This window comes from Mesoplodon bidens (genome assembly GCF_964165515.1).
Source record: "Mesoplodon bidens genome assembly, chromosome: 13".
Classification (NCBI taxonomy): domain Eukaryota; kingdom Metazoa; phylum Chordata; class Mammalia; order Artiodactyla; family Ziphiidae; genus Mesoplodon; species Mesoplodon bidens.
The window spans coordinates 52,660,525-52,684,176 of NC_138169.1; the positions used below are offsets into that span (position 1 = coordinate 52,660,525).

At 50.9% G+C, this 23,652-nt stretch overlaps 1 protein-coding gene across 27 annotated transcripts in view; it reads right to left on the reverse strand.

The window, feature by feature from the left end:
- The window catches only part of CELF4 (CUGBP Elav-like family member 4), a gene marked incomplete at both ends in the record, with an annotated part of 301,897 nt that extends 289,520 nt beyond the window's left edge, over nt 1–12,377 (reverse strand). For all 27 annotated transcript variants that reach the window (XM_081252858.1, XM_081252856.1, XM_081252863.1 and 24 more), the window contains one exon: nt 12,092–12,377. In XM_081252858.1, the coding sequence (XP_081108984.1) occupies nt 12,092–12,377 (286 nt within the window). The remainder of the gene's footprint in view (nt 1–12,091) is intronic.
- Between the last annotated feature and the right edge of the window lie 11,275 nt (nt 12,378–23,652).

Genomic DNA, 23,652 nt, shown 5'->3' on the forward strand with positions numbered 1-23,652 from the left:
AGGTCTCAGTTTTCAAGAAAAAGAGTTTTAAAAATTGCACGAGAAAATGAAGCCTGGAAATAAGCCAGTGGTGGCTCTCCCACTCTGTGCCTCTCACTCCGATGGCCCACCGAACTTTGGTGCCCCGGAGCTGGTGCCCTGGGGTCTCAGCTGGACCTGGGTGGCAGGTGTGCCAAGTGATCACTAACTAATCAGTCCTGTGCCCAGGCCCGGGTGGTCAGGCACAGGGTTGAGTGTGCGTGTGTGTCTTCTGGGGGCATTTGGAGAGTCCTTTGCAAAAGCTGAGGGATATAACAGTTTGGAGTTGGACCCGTGTCAGACCCCTAAGTATGGAAAAGATTCTGGTGCCGCAACATAGGGAATGAAGAAAAAAATCCATACTAAACCGTACACGAATTACTCATTTTTGAAATGAAACCAAACGCACATGCATACTGAACTACAATACTTTCTGGATTTTCTGATCCTCCTCTCTTGTTTCACGTTGGCACTGTTTTGCTGGTGCCCCAGCTTTGGGCTCGGGGTCCCACGCAGCCTACTCCTGCACGGGGCTCCCATGCGTAAGAAGAGTGGCCCCCCTTGTCCTGTAGGGGTAAGGAGTGGTGTGTGGGAGAGGTTTGGACACCGAGCCAGGACTGCGGCAGGAGCAGCGCCTCGGCTTCAGGGGCCCTGCTTGAGAGTAGGAAGTTCTCCCTCTCACGGTCAGAGGGCAGGCGACCGCTGGAGGAGAGGGGAGCCCCTCCACATGCACAGTTTGGGGATCCCTCCCTAAGGTAGGGAAAGGGTCTACAGGAGGGTCCTAGCCTCTGGGCTGTGGGCTGTTCTCCTAGAGTTCCTTAGACCCAGGCCTTTGGGGTCGAGGCGGCGGTGTGGCTCTGTGGACAAGGAGGGTACGCCCTCCCCACACACCTCTGTGGCCACGCCTCATCTGGGCCCGGGTGGTGGGCAAGTCCAGAGATCTGGGAACTGTCCAAGGTAGCCTCAGCTAACAAGGCTGGGCCATTAGCATGGGGGAGGGAACAGAGACTGGCCGAAGCCCTTGGCCCCAAGGGTTGGGGGTAAGTGTCTGGCGGGACTCTGAGTGTGCCTGAGGCCAGGATGGGGAGGCAGGTGACCTGTCTGCTGGGTTCCAAGTGCTCCTACCCCAGCCACAGGGACCATTTCCTCTCCTTCCTTTACATCAAAGGCACCTCCCCTGCACCTTAGCAGTTCCTTTCCTATCGTCCATCATCACCCCACCGGGGGACCTGACCTCTAAGGCAGTCTCCCTTCCAGCTGCCTGCACAGGCTCTGGGAACAGAGAAAAGAAATGATCCAAATTGTCGGCTCTGTTCTGTCTCTCTCTGCCAAGCCCTCGGCCACTGGAGTCTCTGCTGTCCACTTCTCCCTCAGAACCCCTGATCAGGTGCTGCCCAGCGTGGCCAAGGAGGACCAGGAACAGCCTGAGCTGGGCTCCAGTGTGCAAGGCCATGAGAGGCCAGGGGCAGGCCAGACAACAATTCCAAGGCCAAGGACACATGGCCTTCCCTTTCCTTCCTGCTCACTGTGCCTGGAGGTGAGCCTGAGTGAGCAATGACCTTCTACAGTCCAGACCATACCAAGCTGACCAGCAAGGCTGACAAGACAAGAGCCTGGCTCTGCTGGTCTCAAGAACCCAGTCGCATGATTGATGAGATTGGGTGCCTTTCTTCCCGGGACCTTTAAGCTGCAAAGGGTGCACACTGACATCCCCCCCGAGGCCAATACCCAGCCATGTAACTGGGGATGCTGCTTTAGGCTCACACCACCCCTGAGAGATAGACCTCTTCACACGGCGGGTGCAAGGATGCTCTCTGTGCCCCATCCGGTGAGACCAAGCCAAGCCAAGTATTGATTTGACAGAAAGATGTGGATATGTCGGGTGGATAATGGTTAGGGGATCCTATTTCTTTCTTTTCCTGTTCAGAGAACACCTCTCCTCTACCTCACCCCGCTGGAAAGCGGAGGCCGGATGAGGGAAAGCGTTCTTTTTGGTGTACCTGCCAGGCAAGAGGTAGCTCTCTCTGGGAGCAGTATGGCCAGAAGCAGCTATGGGGAGGTCCGCCGACGGCCACGCTGCAGACTGGACTTTGCTACTCCCAGCCTCAGTCTCTTTATCTGTGCAGGGGCAGCCATGCATTCGGATTTCTTCAGACCAGAGAGGGGAGTTTGACTCAGCTCAGTCTCACAACCTTCTGCACGGAAACTCCCAATCATAGGAATGCTTGACACTCCATAAGGCCTTGCTGTTTTGTACACGCTGGGGGTGTGGCCTCTTGCCTATTTGAAGGTTGCCCTGGTAGACACCTCCTTCCTGGGCGCTTTCCAAGGGTTCAAGACCAGGGAGCCTCTGGGAACAAGGTCCCCCTTTCCCACCACGGCAAGAGCTCTCAACATCTTCACCTCTCCGTATATTCTTAGAACCAGTCAATATGATTAATTTTACATGGGCATAATTTCCTGCTATTGCAGAGGAGTCCTCCTAGCCTTGCCCATCAGCAGCGACATGATACAGTTTCTGGTTACATTGGTCAACCAAGATATTGATATTATTAATAATGGATATCTATATGCTGACCTTTGTCCATGCCACTGAATCACTCTGGGCTGGCTGTCACATTTCTTTAAGAGCTATTGATAAGCCCATTACTGGAAGGGCATGTATGATCTTAGGTGTGTGATTTCACTCACCTTCAAGCATCTCCTGTGCAAATCTACCTTTGCTGGATGAACTGGTGTGGGTACAGTGCCACGTGCAAGAGAGAGACTGCATGCGTGTGCTCGTGTGGTGAGTGTATATGTGTGTGAGTGTGTGAATGTGTGTGAGTCTGTCTTGAACACCGGGCCTTTTAGAGCTGATCAAATAGTCAATTAGAGCATTATAGGCAGGTAGCCGTATCAGAGAGTGCTTACAAATACACTGTGATGTAGTGTTTGATCTTTGGATGCCTCTTGTCTCCTAGGACTAGCACAGGAGGCTTGGCTTTATAAGGATATTATTAGGTTGATCCTTGTTCTCTCAATGTACCTACCAGGCAAGAGGCGGCACTCTCTGGGAGCAGTATGGCCAGAAGCAGCTATGGGGAGGTCCGCTGAGGGCCACGCTGCAGACTGGACTTTGCTGCTCCCAGCCTCAGTCTCCTCTTTATCTGTGCAGTGGCAGCCACGCATTCGGCTTTCTCCAGAGAGGGGAGTTTGACTCAGCTCAGTCTCACAACCTTCTGCACGGAAACTCCCAATCATAGGAATGCTTGACACTCCATAAGGCCTTGTTGTTTTGTACACGCTGGGGGTGTGGCCCGTTGCGTATTTGGTAGAATGCACGCACTGTGTGCTCACGTGTGTGCACACAGGCACACAGATCTCATCGCTAGTCTCTGATTGCTGTGTCATCTCTGGAATTGCTGTCATTCCTACGTGGGTGGACAGTGCCTTCATCAAATCTGTCTACGGTGATCCGTTCCGGTTTGGACCCGGACACGCTCACTTGCCGGGGGAGCCCCCTCACTCGCCCCTGTAAAGGGAAGCCAGCTAGCTAGAGAGATCTTTTGGATCCTCAGACTTAGCGTATGAATAAACCAGACATGGATTAATTAGGTGTGACTGCATCATTAAATTAGAATAATGAACAAACAGCCACGTATGGCATTCAAATCTGCCTAGAATGACTCCAAGGGTTGCTTTCAAGTAAGTCACCTGTCAGTTTGGAGGTTTGGGGGACTCTGGAGAATGAGGTTCCTGTCATATCTTGAGAAGTAGATTCTTTAGGCACCACCTACGCCAGGCGAGGACCATCCTTCAACGCGTACCCGGACTCCGTAACCGAATCCAAACAATGGCTTGGTTCAATATAGCATCATCTATGCACGCTTCAGCTCCGAGCATTTCTCAGAGTGAAATACAACAGTAGCACAGGTGCTCCAGAGACAGGAGGGAGGAGTTAAGAGGTGTGGGCAGCGGATGTGACATGTATCGATCCCATAATATTTATGTGGATGTGCACATACTCGCTTGTGCACGTGCCTACACACACACTCACACACACACACATACACACGTCTCTTGCATTTCCATGAGCTCTGTTTTTATTCTATTGACACTCCCCATTTCAGCCAGATAGATATGAAGGTGAACCGAGTCTTAGTTGTGTAATTTTAGAAACAGCTGCTGAGAGGAAGCCCCATGCCCTCAGTGGGCAACACCCCTCACCATCCCCATCCTAGGACAGAGCGGCTGTGCGGTAAGATACATTCATCTTTAACAAAGAGGAAGAAGCCACAGCTAAGAGGAAAGAAAATGGGAAGGAAGGTTGCTTGCCTCACCGTGAGCAGTAGGATAGCCTAATGCATGGGGGCTTTGTCAGTAAGATCTGCTAAGTATCCAGAAACCTTTGATCTGGAGCAGCTCTTAACAAAGGTGATTAATTAATTAAAGCAGAGTGTATTGCAATAAAATAACATCGTGGTCAGTTTATGCGCTGTCCAGAGCTGGCCTTCAGAAGTCTCCGTCAATTAAACTCTTGTTGGAGGCCAGCTCATTATCAATTTTTTTTTTCCTGAGCTTTGATCAATATTTTTGGCTGTTCCACCCTCACGGAACCGGAACTATGTCTGTCTCCACGAGGGCACCCATTTATTTACATCTTGCAGAGGGCCACGTAGGATTTGTTCCTGAGCTGAGCTGCTGGGAATTGCTTGGTTTGAGTGTCAGTCAGCTTATGCTGGAGCGGAGATATACAAGGGAGGATAAGGGAAACCAAAGGTGGAGTGAGTGGAAGGGAAGCAGCCCTGTGACTCCCTGGTCCTGAGCACATCCCCTTCTGCTCCCGGAGGGACACAGAAAGGAGGGCAATCACCCTGGGGCTGCCCACCTGGCTGCTTTGTTGGTTTCTGTGGGGCAGAGCTGTGGCTTCGGCTTTATACCCATCCAGGGACCACTGGAAACTGGATGAGTGGAGATGGAGGAAGCCCTTAGGGCAAGCACATCAACTCTGGGAATTCCTCTGCCACCGTTTCTACCCCATCGTTGTCCTCTTGCCCTGGCATCTTTAACCGTACCCTCACGTTGCCAAGTGGAACATGTATCTTTCTCTTCAGACCCACTGTGGGTTTTCGAGGGCATCTTAAATAGCAAGGAGAAAAAAGAAAAAAGGGAGGTGGAAGCACATGATAAAAGGGCTCCAACTAAGCTGGGGGCTCTGTGCCCCTTCCCTAGGCTATTTGGGCAGAATTAGATGCCTTCTGTGATTCTTGGAGAATATGTGTATTTGAGGGGCTGCAGAAAAGGTGAAAGTAAAGGAAGTGATTTCCTTGTAGAGAGCCCAAAAGGCGGGCCACCAGGTCCCTGCCACCCCTGTGTGCCTTCAGGCTAATGCAGCCCTTTGCTTGCCAGGGCCTAGCTGGACTGACTTGGTCAACTCCCCTGTGTGTGTGTGTGTGTGTGTGTGTGTGTGTGTGTGTGTAAGCACTACAAAAGAAAAGTTGGACAGGAATGCCAAGTGGCAGCAGGTAGGGTAGGGAATGCAGAGAGTGGAGGGAATGATCTCTGCAGAGAGTTGGGCTCTGTGGCTGGCCACTCAGATCTCAGATGGAAGGTCATTTCTAAAATGAGTCAGTAGGTGAGCAGAAGTGGGCAAGCCTCTGAAGAGTGATGCGTGGGGGGCGATGAACCCTCTCCTCAGCCTGGACTCCTGAGTGGGGCTATCAGGCAGATGAACAAGAGCACGCCTCCACACTGGAACTTAGATCATTGACAAATCCAAGCCACGAGTTCCGAGGTGGAGCATGTACATAATCACAAGGACAGCGTCATTCTCCTCTTTTCTCTATCAACCACCTCCCTGATCACACATATAGCCTTGCAAGATGAAACTACCCCTAACATCATCTCCACGACACTTGAATTTGTCATGTCTTCCCTGCACACACACACACACACACACACACACGCATGCACTCACACCAACACCCACGTAGGCTGCAGCATCTTCCCTCCCCCAACCCTCCAGTACCCAGAGACACACACAGATTTCACACCCCCGAGCTCTTCTCTCAGCATGTCACATGGGATTTCCCTTCCAAGTTCAGAAGCTGCTGCAGTTTCAGCCACTGTCAACCAGTGATCCCAGCTTCCGGCTGGCATTTTGGCCTTCTAACTTTCGGTTTTCCTTTTTTCTGCCTACGATGTTGGGGCTCATTCTCTATTGCATCTTCCTCTCCTCTACAGAGTACTCATTCCAAATCTTCTATACTGAGATCCCTCCTGGGTCAGTTTGGAAACTGACCACCCTCTGGTGACTTGGAAGGTGTGAGCTGTGCAGTGTTTTTCCTAAATCCATCAGAGGCAAGTGAGACCAGCTCTTTTCTCAACCAAAGAGTGGGTGTTTTGGATATCTCCTCAGGCATCACTCAGAAGCTCCTCTCCCATCCTCGTCTATAAATTATAATAATGAGGATGATGATGATAATAATAATAATGACAGCGATAATGGCCTTTGCTCGAGTCACCGGAGAGTGGTGAGATCACTGGGTATCAGGAAAGCCCCCCAGCAATCAGCTCTTTGAAAGCACTCTGAAAACTTTACAATATGCATGAACTGAGGGGACGTTTGCATATCTATGGCATACATGTTTGTAATTGTTTTCCTTTGGGTTGTTTTTAAGCTATGACTTCATTCAAGAAAAGCTTTTCTTTTTGTTTTATTTTGTTTTTTGTTTGAGAAGTCACAAACATCAGCCAACTGGAGCAGGTGGAGAGAGTGAACGTATGCCAAGGGGGTTCTTTCAACCCAATCTAGAATTCCCCATTAAAGCTGAGTGGGGCAGGGTGGGGGAGAAAGAGTGTTAACATCTCCCTGTTGGATTGCAGTAAAATCTAGGCCAGCCCTGGTTCCCATATGTGTGGGATGCGCTTAGTCATGCTTGCACATGGATGCATATACGTGCACATGTGCATATTAATTTATCTCTGTGGGGGGTGTGTGTGTGTGTGTGTATGTGTGTGTCGATTCTCGGGAAGTTTGTTTAAAAGATAAATGAAATCATGCACAACCAGCAAATAACCACGAGCGTCTTAAATAAACGAATCAATTCCCAATAGTTTTTTTTCTTTGCTACTAAATAGAATACTTATCAACATCTGGAATTTGGAGGTGTTTTTTTTTTTTTTTTTAAATGGGGGCAGTTGTTTAGATTTATTTTCACTTTGCAACAATTACTATTGTTAATTTTCTTTAGTGAAACTTATTTTTAAATGTTTTTCTTCTTATTACAGCTATCTCATTTTCCACATCTCTGTCTCACAAGGCAAATCTTTCTTTTAAAAGCTATAGGTGTGTGTCCAGCCATTCTGCTAGTGTTTTTCCCTGGACAGAACTGAATTTTTATTTTTCCAAGTAGTTTTTAAAAGTTCATCTTACTTGAGCTGATGCCCATGCTGATATTTCGGCTTCCCTGTCTCTTAGACTCATTTGAAAACAGAAATCAGATAGAACCTCACTAGCTTTAATTCACCTATCTCAGGAAAAAAAAAAAGACAAAACAACAACAACAAAAAACCCCAATGAGCTCTTTCAGCTAAAGTCAAGTGGCAGAAACTCGATGTTTTGAGAATTGTTACCTTTTACACAAAAATACTGGACATAATTTTATGAAGATGGTCACAAATCACCCAAACATAATCATAACCCTTGCCCTTTCCCCTCCTCCCAGCTGTACCCCAAATCAAGGGGCTTGAGGAATTTACTACTCAGATACCGTTGAAATGAGAGGTTGTGCAGCTGACGATGAGTATATTTCTAAAAGATATACTCTCCAGAGCTCAATGCACACAAGGTTCCATTACTCTGTCCTCATCCTCCCTCTGGATGTAGTATGACAGTATGAGGGCCCGACGTCCCTGAAGCTGTGGCTCCTGGGTTGGGAGCCCCCGGGCTGCCACTAGAGTAGATTTTCCTCCATGCAGCAGGGGAAAATCTCAATGCAGAGTGGTTATCCAGGCCACAGATCTGTTCTGACTGGTTAACAAGAGGGACTGTGATGAGGACTTGGCTGTTTAGATTAAAATGCATCGCAGGCTCCGGGAACAAGCACATATCAGTAGTAAAGGCTGTTTAAACCTTTGGGGACAGCCTTATGCCTAGATCACATGAATTCATAAATATTATACTAAATACCACTTAAATTGGACTTAAATGACTTCAAAGATAATGCATTATAATATGGCTATCCAGAGAGCACTAGTCTTTATGTCTCCCAGTAACTCAGTCTTTGCTGCCTCCTATCCTGCTAGATAAGACCAAAGTTATGAATGGATTGTGGCTTGTTCATGTGTGATCCACTAACTGCGTATGTGTGTGTGTGTTAGCAGTTGTGACTCTGTGTGTGTGTGTACGTATTTTCAGTCACTGCCTTTGTTTTCCAGGAAATACAAGGAATAAAATACAAATAAATAAAAAGTGATAGAAGGGAAGAATTAGACGAGTGGATGACCTGTTTCCTTCTCCAAGGGAGAAAAATTCTATAAGAAGGGGCAAAATTCGTCCTCAGTTCACTTCCGCTGATACCCTGGGAGTTTGCCTCTCTCTTCTTTAATCAATAGCACAATGTCTTTCTCTTTGGAGCCTGGAAAAACAATCTTTCTCGAAGTGCTTCTAATGGGGGAGAAAAGGAGACTCTGAGTTCGCCGGGAGAGTTTGCAGTAAACTGGGTTTTCTTCCTTAGGTGTTGTTTCTTCAAATTGTTCTGGGCTTTTTCCTTTCTTTCTCTCTCTGCCTAGCACCCAGATCTCCCCCTGTCCATTTGCCTTCTGTTCTCCAGGGGGTGAATTTACCTTTACGGTAATCACCCCAGTCCACAACTGCTATTTGCTGCCTCCCCAGCCCAACAGCCTTTCTCGGATACGGCTGGGTTTTCTCCACAACACACACCTACTCCCTCCTCCAGACTCCCAATTTGACTGGAGTAATTGCCTTTTAAGGTTCACTCTACGCATGGCAGGTATTCCATTAACCCTTAGAACTGTTTCCTTCTTTAGTTACCAGAAATGGCAGGTGGCCAACAAATGGATACCCACCTGAAATCTCATGTACTTAATTTAATTTTTACTTATTTTTTTCTTCTTCTTCTTTTAACCAATAGCATACATATTCCATCCACACTGAAGGCCAGTATCCTGTCATGTCTCTCAATTTTATTCCAGTATGATTCATTAGAAGTTAGAAATTCAAGAAGGGGAAAGAAAAAGCCACAAATATACCCTGAAACCAGGCTTAACAAAGGCACGTTTCTATCCCTAGCCTCATGTTATAATTTAGACTTGGGGGAAATCTAGAAGCCAAATGCAACCCTCATTCTTCAAGCCTCATCATGCTTTTGACTTAACAGTAATTAATCACCAATGGCAAGCAAGTAATTTTTTAAGGTGGCCGGAAGCTTATTTTATCAGGATTAGCTAATAAATCAGGCTGTATCACTGAAGGAGGAGTTCAAACTCTTCTAGGAATGAATAAACCAGGCCTCGGACACTGTCTCATTTATTCAGCTCTCTCAGAGCTTCCAAGCACTGTTAGGGACATTGTGGGCCAACCTTGCCTATAAAAATCTGAGGGATGGAGAGGCAGGAAGTTTCATAGGAAAAAAATATATGCTCAGGCTCTGAAGGGTGAGCTTCGACAATGAAGCACCCAGCCTTCCAGAGCCAACGGGCCTGCCTGCCCCTGACTGAGCCAGTTTAGAGGAGGAATTATTTAGAAAATGAAGTTTTGCTTGTCATAGGAATCCTGGTCAGATATGTGTATGTATATATATATGATATGACACATATGATGCAACTATATCTTAACCTTCTCTACCTCGCTGATGCAAATGATGATAATTCTACATCTTTGCTATAGTAAAAGGGAGCCCCAAAAACATCAGAAACAGAGTGATGATCCTAGCAAGGGATCGTGAGAAGAAACCAAGGAATATTGTTTAAGATCATCTTCATTGGAATAAAGAAGCAAATAACGTGCTCCAACCCAGATCTCATAGGAAGCTCAGTTCTTCACAACTGTCTTTTTGCCTCTAGTGGATACTGATTTTTTTAAACTTTAAAATCTCAAATCCCCACAAGAACCTACCATTAAGATGGGCAAAGTATTTCCCTACCTCTGCTTCTTAATTTTCATCATTGCTATCTTAAAATCTGGGGACATATAAAAATGACAAAGGTTTAATACAAACCTTGATTAGCTTCTAGGGAGCTTGATTGGAAAGGGAAAAACTACAGAGATATGGTTGACTTGAGAAAGAGGGTGAAAAGGGGGGAAACTGATATTATTTCGAAGGCTGCCTCCCCATTCCACCTTTCCAGTTTCTCTTCTGAACAGACATTTTCTCCATGTTGAATAAAGGTTGGTTTCTCTCTCCATTACAGCTCCCACCCTCACCCCACCCCAGCAAACCCAGTATATTTCCATTCTGCTATGTTTTTGTGCAACTCAACATGCCATTAACTTTAAGATTTACTCCTCAGCAGGCAAGCTGGAAGATGCTAAAGCCAATAAAAACTGCTCTCTGGGACTCCAACTATGAAGAGTTTGGAGCTCTGCTTGGTATTCGGATGAAGGGAGGGCTGAAGGAGGGAGGCTGTGATAGTGAAAACCACTGCTGCTTAGAGAACCAGACAGCTCCGCGCTCTGCACCTAATGTGCCGGAGGATCAGCTCTGTTCATAGCCCATTTGTGGCCAAGGATGAGGCTGCCCTCTGTGTGTGGGTAGGTGTGCATGTGTGTGTGTGTGTTTTCATCTTTAAAACCACCAGCTCTAACACAGCATCTTCAGCAGCTTTCCACACTACTGTTTATTAAAAAAGGAACATCCATACACATCCCTTACAACTTCCTTAGCCCAGTGCTCCTTCTCTGCCTGACGATCAATCTCTCTCAGAAAGCATTTAACTTGCCTACACAGCTCCAGCCCCGATTAATTCCCGCTGCACATCCTATACATTACTGTTAGGGAGCAAGCACTGGGCTAATTTCGTCACCCACCAGCCACCCACACACGTTCTACAACTGAACACGTTTGGGGCTCTGCCTTAAAGATAATAAAACAAGGAGAAAACAGGCAGGCTGCAGACAATTCCCATGACCACTTTCCTAAAAAGTTGCTGGGTTTTAATTCTTTGATCATTCTGTTTCCCCCTCCTCCAAGCACTCACTAGTAATGATTGCTTCAAGGGAAAGAAACGATGTACTATAAACCTCTCTGCATGGTGAGTTTGGGATAATTTAGGATACACCCTCCAAAATGCATTATCTTTCACACACAGATTTTTTTTCTCGAAGCCCTGCTTTCTGGAGGAGGGGATCATCCAGGCTTCCCTGACCCCCCCACTCCACCCAGGGGATGGCTGGTTCTTTGCTAATTCTTACCTTAGGTTTTGTCCCCCTTTCCTTCAAACAACTAACCCCCCCAACCCCTCCTCCGCCACTCGCACCACAACCGGATTATTCAGGCATACAGCTCGACACGGAGAGTTTACTGTTAAATTGATAGCGAAATAAAAATATATCTTTGAATATGTCACCTCTCTTCTTTTTAGACGGCTGCGCTCCTGCTACTCTGGCCCGGAGCGGAGAAGGAGAAAACCATCTCCGCTCAGTATTTCAGCACCACGGCGATGGACAGCACCCTTGGTCCCCGGCCGGCTGAGAGCCCGCCAGTCTGCTCAGCGTCCCGGGCTCGGCCGGTGCAGACGTCCCCATCCCAATCTTTCAAGTCGCTGTACCCAAAAATCCAAGCCCCGTTTCCCCTCGATCCTCTCTCTCTCTTTCTCTTCTTCTTCTGCTCCCGCTTCTCTCCCCACGAAACCGCGTCTTTCAGCTTTTTGCCCAAAACCCATCCTTGCCCCGGCGAACAGCTCCCCACGCACCCCAGTCCCGGTCTCTGCTGCCGGAGCGCCTCCCTCCTCGGCGTCCGCCCGAGGCTCCCTCTCGCGCCGTCTCCCGCTCGCTCGTTCGTCGCTGGCCGATCGGCCCGCCCGCCCGCTCTTTCTCCCCGGCAAAGTTGGGAGCGAAAGGTGCACTCACCTTTGTGCATGCCTGTGAACCTGTCCTTCAGAACCGTAAGCTCGTAGATCTTGCCGAACTCCTCGAAGAGGGGCTTGAGGTCCTTCTCATCCAGGTTGCGGGGGATCTGCCCAATGAACAGCTTGATGGCATCGTGGTCCTTCATGGGAATGGTCGACGGGTTCCCCGGGCTGTGGCTTAATCCGTTCATATGCCCGGCGCTGCCCGGGCTGCTGCCGAGCCCGTTGGTACTGAGGCTCGCGTTGTCAGCCTGTCCGTTTGCTAACGTGGCCATCTTTATATACATAGAGAAAATCTTCTTTCCTTTTATTCTTTCTTGCTCGCACTCTCTCGCTCCTCTCCCTCGCAAGCTCGCTCGCGCTCACACACGCACACGCATACACACACTCGGGTTCTCTCCCCCTCGGTTTCTCTACACCTCGCTCTCCTCTCGCTCTCTGCTCTCTCTCTTTCTCCTCTCTTCTCTCGCTCGCTCGCGCTCGCGCTCTCTCTCCTCTCCCCCCCTCTCTCTCCCTCCCTCTCTTCTCTCTCTCTCCCTCTCTCCCTCTCTCTCTCTCTCTCTCTCTCTTTCGGTCTGATCAGATTTTTTTTTTTTTTTTTTTTTTACATTGAACAGACAGGATCTCTGTCCTTTGCGTTTAAACAGGCTGGACCGGTTCAAGTTCCCAGTCAGACCAGGGGTGGGGGCGGCGAGTGTGCGCGCGCGGAAGAGGGGGGCGCGGGGCCGGGAGGGCGAGATTTAGGCGGGGGGGCTCAGCGCGGCGGCGGGCGGCGGCCGGGAGCAGGGTGGCGTGGGGCGGCGCCGGCCCCGCCGCGCCTCCCCTGTCGGCGGCCCCGGCGAGCAGCGGTGGTACAGTCCGAGACGGCCCCCGGCTATAAATAGCGCCAGGCGCATGGCTCTTCGGGAGGCGCTGAGATTCCGGGCCCGGCGGCCGCGGGGAGCGGGTGCCAGTTAGGAACGGGGCTGCTGCCTTCCTCTTTGCCTTTCGGGGGTTCTTTTTGTAATAGCAGCAGGTGCAACTTTTGTCTTTGTTTTTGTTTTTAAAAACATTGATTTTCATTTTTCGTGTGGGTATGTAGGGGGGCGTTATCCCCCGAGCTGCGCTCTATTAGAGCGCCAGGCGGGCGAAGCAAAGGCAGGGATGGCGGGCGGGGCGGCGGCGAAGGTGGAATGGGCGCTTTTTTTCTCCCATCTGGTTCCCTTTATTTAGACTTGAAAAAGCCGGCTCGGCTTGGAGGAAGTCCGCCCAGCAATCCGAGTGCGCATTGATCAGTGTCGAGAGAAAAAATGCTACATAAATATATGTTATGTGGATAAATCGGTAGACAAGAGCTCTCTCGCGCGCGCGCTCTCTCTTTCTCTGCTTTTTCCCTCCTCGCATCCCCAACCTGCCAGAGCAGCCCCAAATCTTCGCCCTCCCGCACGGCATCTACCGCCACCCGAGCTACCTGGGGAGGACGGGTCTGGGGAGCGGTTGGGCAGCGCTGGGGGGACGGGGCGTAGAGATTCGGGGCCCGACCCTCGTCCCAGCCCGCCCGCGAAGGCTGGAGGTGGGTATTCCGTCCCGGACGGCCTCCCCGCCCCAAAGCGCGGCGGCTGGACCGGCAGGCGACTGGCGGGAGGAAGGTAGGAGCCGGGCGCCTCGGCCCGCTCGCCCGGCTGGGAAGGAGGCAGGTTCTGGGCGCGGTGGCCGGTGAGCCAGCACGAGGGACTGGCTTGCTTTTGCCCTTGTCTGCTTTACTGGTTCAAATTGAAAAAGAAAAAAATTTTTTTTTTCTAAATCCACCATCAAAGAAATAAACCCCCCAAATCGCTCTCCGGGCTGCGGCCGGACCCAGACTCCTACGGCGTGCTTTGCCCCCTCGGGCTTCGTTTGCAGCACCTCCCGCTCCAGAAGTGCGAGGCTGGGAGTCACGTCTGCGGGCGAGAGCAAAGGGTCCCGCCGCCCAGCCCAGACTCCGTAAGGTTCCCCATCAGGCCCGCCGGGGCCAGGACGTCGGCTGCGCGGGAGAGGGAGTGGCTGGCGCGGGAGCCGGGTTCAAGCAGCCCCGCCTCTGGGGGAGAACGCTGGTGGTGAACTTGGCTTGGGAGAGTAGATAGATTCCCCTTTTAATGATATTTACCTGCACCCCTGCTCTCCCACATTTGCGTTTCTAGGGCAGCCTCTTCTCGGCTTCCGGGCAAATTAAAATAACGCGCCTGCTCCCTCGCGGGTTGCAGGGCAGAGCTGCTGGCTTGACCCTGTCCTGGTGGCCACCGGCCCCTTTCCGGTGTTGTGGGTTTCTCTTTTCTTGCCCTCGGATTACGTGATGTTACTAGACAACATCATGTTTAAAATTTTATTTAAAGAAATGATACCCTAGCTGCCTGAAAACTGAGACCAAGCTCCTTTGGTACAGCCACAACGCCGAGCTCTCCAGCGCCGGGAGGAGGCCCCGAGGTTCCGCTGCCCCAGGCCCTGAGCCCACCCGGGTCACCTCTCCCCGAGGATCCAGGGTCCAAACCAAACAGCAAGTACAGTTCTGAGATCTGTGGAATTTCATCCTTTCGTTTTAAGATACTCCTGCCTTTGCTTGATGGAATCCTGTGTAAGTATAGTTGATTCATAACTCGGTTCAGGGCTTACGTTATCCAGTGTTATCTGACGGTCTAAGAAAAGCCCAAGTTGAAGCAATGGAACAGAAACTCACACACAGAGCTTCTTTGCCATGTGGCTATAGGCTTTGTGTGCCTGTGAAGTGCTGTAATAAGGCAGCACGTCCCTGGTAGGCACACAGACGGTTTGAGCTGGTGGCTTGGAGGTGTGTGCATATGTCTTGTCAGGATTGTGGGTGCTTGTGTGGATGCATTGTGGATGTGTACCTAGACCCTGTTTATATCCACACTCTGCCTGTGTGTGTGTGTGTGTGTGTGTCTGTCTGTCTGTGTGTATGTACACCCACTCGGCTGAGACCTCCTCTTCCCCTTTCCCACAGGACACGTCAGCAGAGGCCAATAACTGTTGAAAACATCTCTTCCAACATCATCTTGTGCCACTGACACTTAACTTCCAGAATCTCACAAAGGAGTGGAATGTACTTTCTGCCTTAACAGGGGAGTTTAGGAGAGTAATTCCTCCTTGAGGTCTCTTTTTCTCCCTGCCTCGTCCTCCCCACAAAGTGAAGTGAGGACAAGGGGAAGTAAAGAAAGTGAGCTGAGGGGGGCTGGGAAAAGAGGGACCTGCACAGGGGAGGGGGCTGAGGTTCACATCCACTTCTTTCTGACCTCACCTCAACTCCTTCCCCCCAGGTTCAGGTAAATTATTCACAGGTGTTTCATTAATAATAATAATTGCCAATACATAAATAAAAGCAACCCCGGGGCAGGAGTGAGTGGGAGAGTCGAGTTGTTACTGAAAGGGGGCATCTGGTTATTTCAGATACCCGCAGAGACTCCTCCGTGCGGTAGAGCTGCAACACCCTCCAGGGCTGCACCTCCTCCCCCCTGCACCGAGGCCCCCTCCCTTTCTCCCTCCACGTCTGGACCCTGGACCGGAAGTTATGGAGAGCCCCTTCTTCCGTAGGGAAGATTCCTCACTCCCCCCTCTCTCCCACCTTCGAGTGGCCGGTTTTGGATCTGGGCTGTCTCCCCTCAGGGGGTAGCACGTTCCTCAACTTTCAGCTCTCTGGAAGGTGTGTGGTGAGATACCCCACCTCGCCCCAGCTTCCTGGGACAGAAACAACTTCTGCCGAGGCATGATCTCTTAAAGGCGCAGAGCAGGATCTGTTCGGCTCCCACCTCTCTGCCACAGCATAGTGTTAGGGATAAAATAACACACACAGGTGTCTCAGAAGAATGCCATAAAGGAGTAGGACCCCTGAGAAAAGAGTAAGGAGCATGGTTAGGTTGGTGCTTTGGTCTCCTTGCCCTTGATAGTCTAGAAAGACTTGAGTTAAATTTTTTTTAACCTTAAATCATCAAAGAGAAATGTAATTAGGGGAAGATAGGGGCAAAGTATTACTCACTGTGACATTTAAACAGATTTAAAACTTTTTCTCCAAGTGCCACTTCATGGCCACAATTGTTCCATCCACTGAGAGGGAGAAGGCTGGCAAATGGAAGGGGGAGCTGGGAACAGTTGCTTCTCATTTGCTCTCTTCATTCTGGGTTTACACTTTGTTGCTGATTCATCTTTGGGGATGTAAGGAGCGCCGTGTGGTGGGGATCTTGGTTCAGGTGGTGTCCGTGTGCAGGCCTCTCCGTTGCCCCCTGCTCTTCACTTCCTTTGCTCCTCCTCTCCCTCAAGGAGGGAGGAGGCCCTCTTTGTGCTCAGCTTCCCTCCAGTTTGGCCACCATTATTCCCCTCCTTCTGGCACCCACTGAACCACATTCCACAGCCTTGGCCATGGCCACATACCCTCAGATGGGCACTGGCTCTCCTGACTGTGAATCTTCTCTCCATCTAGATTGAGAACTGGTAGAGGGCAGGAACCAAGTCATCTGGCCCCGCCTCTCCACGGCAGCCCCCCTTGACAGGCAAGGGCACACAGTAGGTGCTCAGGTTGGAGTTTCTAGACACCAGTGGCTAATCTGACTTTGGGGGGCAATGCCGTATTCATTCAAATAGACTCTAAGAATGGCGAGCTGCAGGGCCCCAGGCAGACTCTGTCCCAGATGTTCCGAGCCCAGGATGAGAACAAGTAGTTTAGAACACACACAGCAGCTTGACTTAGAAGCACCACCACGCAGTCATTCCTGTGTTGATCTAGCCCTTCCACTCTCCCACTGGAAGCAGCAGAGAAAGGACAGACCTGGGAAGAATCTGGCTGTCTTGTTAGAGAGACCAAAGTCATACCAAGTGAAAAGCCCCAGAACAGCGAATGGCAACAGATGGATAAGTATCTTCTAGGCCCAAGGAGTTCCACATTCACATGCGAGAAAACAGAAAACAATCCAAACTGTGTGTGGTGATCTGTGATGGGGGTAGCAGCCTTGAGGAAAAAGGGGTCCTTGTGAAGGCAGGGTGCCGAAGGGGGTAGATGGCCAGAGAGCTGGGTGATGGCCTGGCCTTAGCACTAGGAGCACAAGAGGTATCTGGGTCTCTAAGGTTTTGTTGAGAACCAGCTGAAAGCAGCTTCCATCTGCATGGGCTCCCCTAACAGAGACCAGACCTCCAGTTAAAATCTTTCTGGAGTGACTGCTCGGCCCAGCCCTGCAGAGGGCAGTGAGGGGAGGCTGGAGAGAGGGAGATTGACTTGCTTGCTGTTTGGGCCAAGAGACTGACTCAGAGAGCTGAGTAATCACACACAGGCACGACCCAATCCAGGGCTAGAGTGAAAGGTGCCAGAGAGTTGTGCCATGGGACCCTGAAGAAGGCGGTGCTTGTGTGGGCAGTGGCACCCGGGAGAGGCTCGCTGGTGGAGAGAGCTCTGATCTGGTTCTGCAGGAAGGGGTGGATCAGCTTGGGAAGAGAGGAGAGAGGTTGAGGCAGTGGGTGGAGCTGCTGGGCCTGGAGAGGGCAAGGGGCTCTGGGCTCTTGCGTGGTGGTAAGGAGGTAGAGGCTCCTGTGCGGAGCTGGGTGGGGAGGGCAAGATGAGGCTTTGAAGGCAGCCTCGGAAGTCTGTTTTTTTTTTTTTTGTTTTGTTTTTGTAGTACGCAGGCCTCTCACTGTTGTGGCCTCTCCCATTGCGGAGCACAGGCTCCGGACGCGCAGGCTCAGCAGCCATGGCTCACGGTCCCAGCCGCTCTGCGGCATGTGGGATCTTCCCGGACTGGGGCACGAACCCGTGTCCCCTGCATCGGCAGGCGGACTCTCAACCACTGCGCCACCAGGGAAGCCCGGAAGTCTGTTTTTTATCTTCTTCATAAGCCCAGGGGTTCTGTCCTTGAATAATTTGGGAAGGAACAATAACTGAGGTGGGAAAGAAGAGGAAAACAGCGCCTGCCTTCTCTCAGTTAACATTAACAGCCTCCTGCCACCCAGAATGCACGGTCAAAGGGTTCCCCTGTCCTGTCCTGAGCCCACAGCAGGCCTGGCCGCGGGAGCAAACCCCTGGAGGGAGGAAGAAAATTGGGGGTGGGATGCTGTGTGTTTTGGGAAACCCAGGGGCTCCTCAGAAGAGACTGGCTGTCTCTCGGAGCTCAGACTAGTGCCAGGGCTGGTGAGGGCGGGGCCTCTGGACTTCTTTCCTGGCTGGCTGAGCCCCCAGGGACACACAGCCTTGGTCTTGTGGGGGCTCCTGGGCTTGGGCAGCAGTGGGAAATGCTTTGGGGAGTCTCTGACATTTGGGTCAGCGTGGATGTGCCCTCGAGGCTCCTGTTCCAGTCTTTCGTGCCAATCTGGGCTTTGCCTCACTTTGGCTGAGGGCGGGCAGGAAATGGAGAGGCAGGATAGAGGGACCTGGATTTGCAGCCCAGGCATCCTGCATCCCGTGAGTTGGGCTGGGCGAGCCTGAGCTCAGTGGGAGGGATCTGAGTCATGGCTTTCCTGGGTCTCAGCTTCCTCCTCTGTAAAATGGAGACCGTGATCCTTTCTTCCACCCTCCTTTTCTTCCTCACATCACATCTTAGAAGGGGAGACCGTGGCATATCTGGGAGGCTGACTCATGGTTCTTATGTGAAAATTGTTAAGGTGAGAATAGAAACTGAGGGTCACAATGGGCTACAAAAAGGTGTAGAGAAAGTTAACTTATTTGAACTGAAGGGTTAGGAATTTACTCTTTATCTTTCACAGAGAATTTACATTTTTTCAAAAGGAGACAGTCTGGGCCAGGCAGCACTCAGTCCAACAGAAGCAGGTACTTACAACTGCACTTAGGTAAAGCTGGCTTCAAGTCATGCCTCTCCCACTTACTAATTCTGGGACCTTGGACAGGTTTTTTTTTTGTTTTAATCTCTTTGTGGCTCAGTTTCCTCATCTGTAAACTAGTAAGAGGAATAACAGCTGCTTCATCCAGTTGTTGTGAGGAGTAACTGAGTAGATGCAGGTGAAGCGCTTAGATCAGCGTCTGATCAGCCAGTGTCGTCAGAGCATCACCCCCCATGGCCTGTGCGGTGGTGGCTGTGGGGCTGTCCCAGGCCCCTCCCACATCCTACAGAGGAGGCGGTGCACCCCCTCCAGCTGGGGCCTAAGTGGGCCCTACAGTGCGTGCCCTCACTTGCTGCACGACTGTTTGTCCAGGTGCTCCTGGGAGCGGGCAGCCTTCCGGGAGTGCAAGGCGTCATCAGCACCCCTACCTGGGGCCTGCCCTGGGTACCGGCTGCTGGCACCCCGCAGCCCCTTCTTACCTGAGAGGTGTTGCCGCAGCAATTCCTTTTAATTGCGATGGTTTACCAATTCGTTGTTTTTTTTTTTTTTAACAATTCATTTTTAATCATGTTAATTTACTGTACATGAGCCCTTAGGTTTTCAGACACTGGACTCACTTTGGAAACTGGAAAAGTGCATTGTATTTATTACACACCCAATGCTGTGCATAAATATCACTTTCTTGTGGCCACAATTTCTCTGATAATGTTGCTAGATGGACAGCTTCTATCTACCTTGGCTCTCTCACCTGAATTCTCACCGCCAGGCTCCCAGGCTGGCACATCGTCCTTCAGATAGTGCTGGGGTTAAGAAACCCAGTGTCCACCGGCTATGCAGGTGACATGGAGTGAGGTGGCTGGGAGGGGACAGGGACACACCAACTGGAAGGGGGCTTGGGAAGGTGAGACTGCAGGACATGTACACTGGGCTGGATCTTCAAAGGGTTGTTATCTGGGGGCTTCAGACTCACCCACCTATGTGGATCCTTCCTGCTCCCTCACCCAGCAGCTGGGTGCTGACAAGAGCTTGACAAGAGGGCTGCGGCTGCGTGGCCTGGGGAGAGAGAAGGAGAGGCGTACGATGGGGATGGAGAGGGCATGTGGGCAGTCAGGTCCGGCAGTGAAGGCCATGGCAGGTTGTAGGCTGGTGTTCGGGGTGGCAGGTGGCCATGGGGCAGGTGTTTGCAGCAGGCTGAGCCCATAGGAAAGACTCAGGGTAGGGACTCACTGACCATCTGCTAACCTGCTGCTGCTTCTAACACAGAAGAGTGTAATCAATGACACAAGAGCAGGACAATGAAGGTAAAGACTGGGTATTTATGAAGAAGGAAGAAATCACCCTCCACCCCCAGGCCAACACACGTGCTGAGGGGGAGGGTCCCTTTATTGGACCCATTTTCCATAGGTCATTTCTGCATTCAAAGGATGAAGGTTTGCTACCACTAGGAATATTTAAAGCAGGTGCCGTAGGTTTTCAAGAACCATCCTCCTCCCGCCAAACGATTTCCAGATGGCAACCTTCTTTTAATAAGTTTAAAGTCTTCCAAAGTGTATAAGCAAAGTTGTGTATATAAATTCTGGTCTCTTACTAAACAGGCACATTAATGTAAATTTTGTGCAGAGTAAAATTAAAGAAATACAGTCTATAAACACAACTCGGTATTTATTGCTTTAAAATAAGTATATAAAACTTAAGTTACGGTAGATACATATAGGCATAGTACATGCATCGTGTATAGAAAGAGTCTGAACTTTGGAACCAGACAGATCTATAAGTTACCAGCCATATAAGTTGTGCTCTCAGCCTCAGTTTCCTCATCTGAAACATGGGCATGATAACACTGCATATGATTGTCGTAAAGAGATAATAAATTACTAAAAGAGGTATTAAATATATAGTATCTGCCACATAGTAGATGCCCATAAATTTGTGAGCTGTGATTGTTATGAGTGTATTCATTAGAAAGTAAACTAAGTCTCTCCTTTCCAGGGATAAATATAAGCTGTAGCAGAAAATAGCGTTTAGACTATGTGTAATAGGACATGGAGATTTTCTAAGGAAGAGGACAACTGGGGTTTCTCCTCAGTGGTCCTTCCAGTGTGTTGGGGAGAGAAGAGACCTGGCTGTGGGTGCAGTGTTGTTGTGAGGGAGTTTGGGGAAGCAGAGCCCATGTCAGGGAGGGGCCCCATGAGTTTCTTCCAGCCCAGCAGTTCAGGGATGCCCACCTCATTTAAGCTTTAGGAAGGGCCCGCGCTGTAGCACCCCCCACTGCCTGGGAACCTGCCTCCACACATCTGCGTGCCCAGACCCCGGGAGGCTCCCACAACAGGCCTGCATGACCGGCCCCCCTCCCTGGGAAGGAGAGGGTGGGCAAGCTCTGTGACTCACTGCCTGGCTCCCTGCCCTCTCGCTGAGTCACAATGTAATTGATCCCTCTCTGCGTGAGGTTCCTGCTCTCCTGTGACCCAAAGCAGGGTCATTTCCAGACTGGGGCTGGGGAGGCCTGGCGGGGGGTGGGAGGGAGGGCCTGTCTGGGGAGAGGCAATCCCCGGAGGGAGGGGCAGGTCGTCAGATCCTGAGGGTGGCCCTGAGCCTTGTGCAGACTCTCCTGGATGTCTGCTGAGGTGCTGTGTTTGGAGGAGTCGGGGGCTGGTCCACTGCCCACCACCACACTTTGGTGTCCCCGTCAGGGCAGGGCTGTCTCTGTAAAACTTGCTGCAGGAAATAATGAAGGCAGTGTTTGACCTGTGGGAATCTCCTTGAAGATGTCCGTGGTGTCTGTGTGTCAGGGATGCGGGTGCCTCCTTCTTGTATCCAAACTGAGCTGTGGGCTTTGAGGAGCTGAGGGGTGGGAGGTGGGAGGTGGGAATGTGTGATCCACACATCATACAAGGGCAACCTCATGTCATCCTTGGCCGAGAAAGAAAGACCCTCCTCTGATATTGATGAAATAAGAATCTCTGGCCAGAAGGGATAAAATCCCAAATCCTTCTGGCCTGGTGTCAGAGGACGGGGTAAGGTTACCTGTGCCAAAGTCTTCCCCAATAGACAGATCTTGAATGTGGTCTGCCAGCTCCCAGACCAGCAATTGTCACACTGGCCCTGCCTTTGACAGCATCACTGCCCCACCTGCGACAAGTCACGGAATCGCTTTTGGTTTCTGTATCCTCATCTAGAAAATGGGCTTCCAGGTCTCCTTCTATCCCAGAGAAGGAGCTAATGAATATATAAAGCTCTAAGAAATAACCAATCTTATTGTTATAAACCTGCCCCCTCTGCATTTCCCAGTTCCTCGCTCATGTCCTGACTGAGATCCACACGGAAAGATCTGTGCCCCAATGGGTCTTTTTAAAATTTTTTTGCGGTACGTGGGCCTCTCACTGTTGTGGCCTCTCCCGTTGCGGAGCACAGGCTCTGGACACGCAGGCTCAGCGGCCGTGGCTCACGGGCCCAGCCGCTCCACGGCACGTGGGATCTTCCCGGACCGGGGCACGAACCCGCGTCCCCTGCATCGGCAGGCGGACTCTCAACCACTGCGCCACCAGGGAAGCCCCTCATTGGGTCTTAATGACCGTTCCCAGTCCCAGTTCTGAGATGATCCCTGCTCAACCTCATGACCACCCCACTGAGAGCAGAGCTGGGACTTGATGGACTTCATGCCAGGAGTCACTTCTGTGGCCATCAAATAACAGAGAGGCTCAGTCCAGGCTCTGATGGGACTCGGGAAAGACTCGCTGTATGATTGGGTCGGCTGCTTCCCCTTTCTGGACCTTGTTCTCTGAATTATGGGATGGGGACAGTAATCCTTGCTCTGCATACATCGTGGGAAGCAGGGAGGATCCGAGGCAAGGAACGATGGAATTGCTTCCCAGGGTGTAGGGTGCTTATACTAATAGATGGGCTCCTGCCCCCACCCACCTCCATTCTGCCTCTGCACAGCCCTGGCCTCAGAGCAGCCCTGAGAACAGAAAGAGCAGCTCAGTTCTCACATCCATCCTCCTTCTCCTGATTATTTCTCCCAATCACACTTAATAGCTGCCTGGCTTTTGGCTGTAGCCCGGTATATAATAACCTGCAATTATTGTCCACTTAAGCTGTCTCCAGGGCCTTGTCTGTTGCGCTGCCCAGGCCCACACCGCCGGCCTGCTGATTTCCATCAGAGTCAGGACCAGTGGGAAGAAAGCCCTGAAGGGCTGGTCTGACAACTTGTTTGGCAGCGTTGCCAACCCCACGGCTCTAGCTTCCTCAGCGATGGGGCCTCAGAGGTGTCCTCTCCAGCCACACCCTCGTCCAGCCTGGGTGCCCCACCTTTCTGGGGCGTGACCGTCTGGGCAGTCCCCAGCCATCATTGTCTTCTGGCCTCTGCAGTTATGCACACACTGTCCTCATTTAAGTCTCCTTGCCTTTGTTTACCCTTCTCTGGTGCTACCAGCTGATTACGACTGCCCAGCCCCGACAGCGGCTTAGTTCCTCCTCTCTGCATCCTTATAAGGGAGGCACCGGCATTTTACATACCAGGTTACTGAAGGTCAGAGAGGTTGGGTGTCTTTTCTAGGGTCACACAGCCAGGAAGTGCCAGAGTGAAAACTCAACATCAGGCTGGCTGACTCCACGCACTTAGGCTCACTTACTTAACCCATGCAGTGCTGTGAGCTCCCTTCATACCAAGTCCTACCCTGCCGTCCCCACCACTGTGGTAGCACTGGTCTCTGCTACTCGGAATCCTTATAGCCCTTGAGTTGGAACCAGGTCCCCTGGGTCCTATGCGGGCAC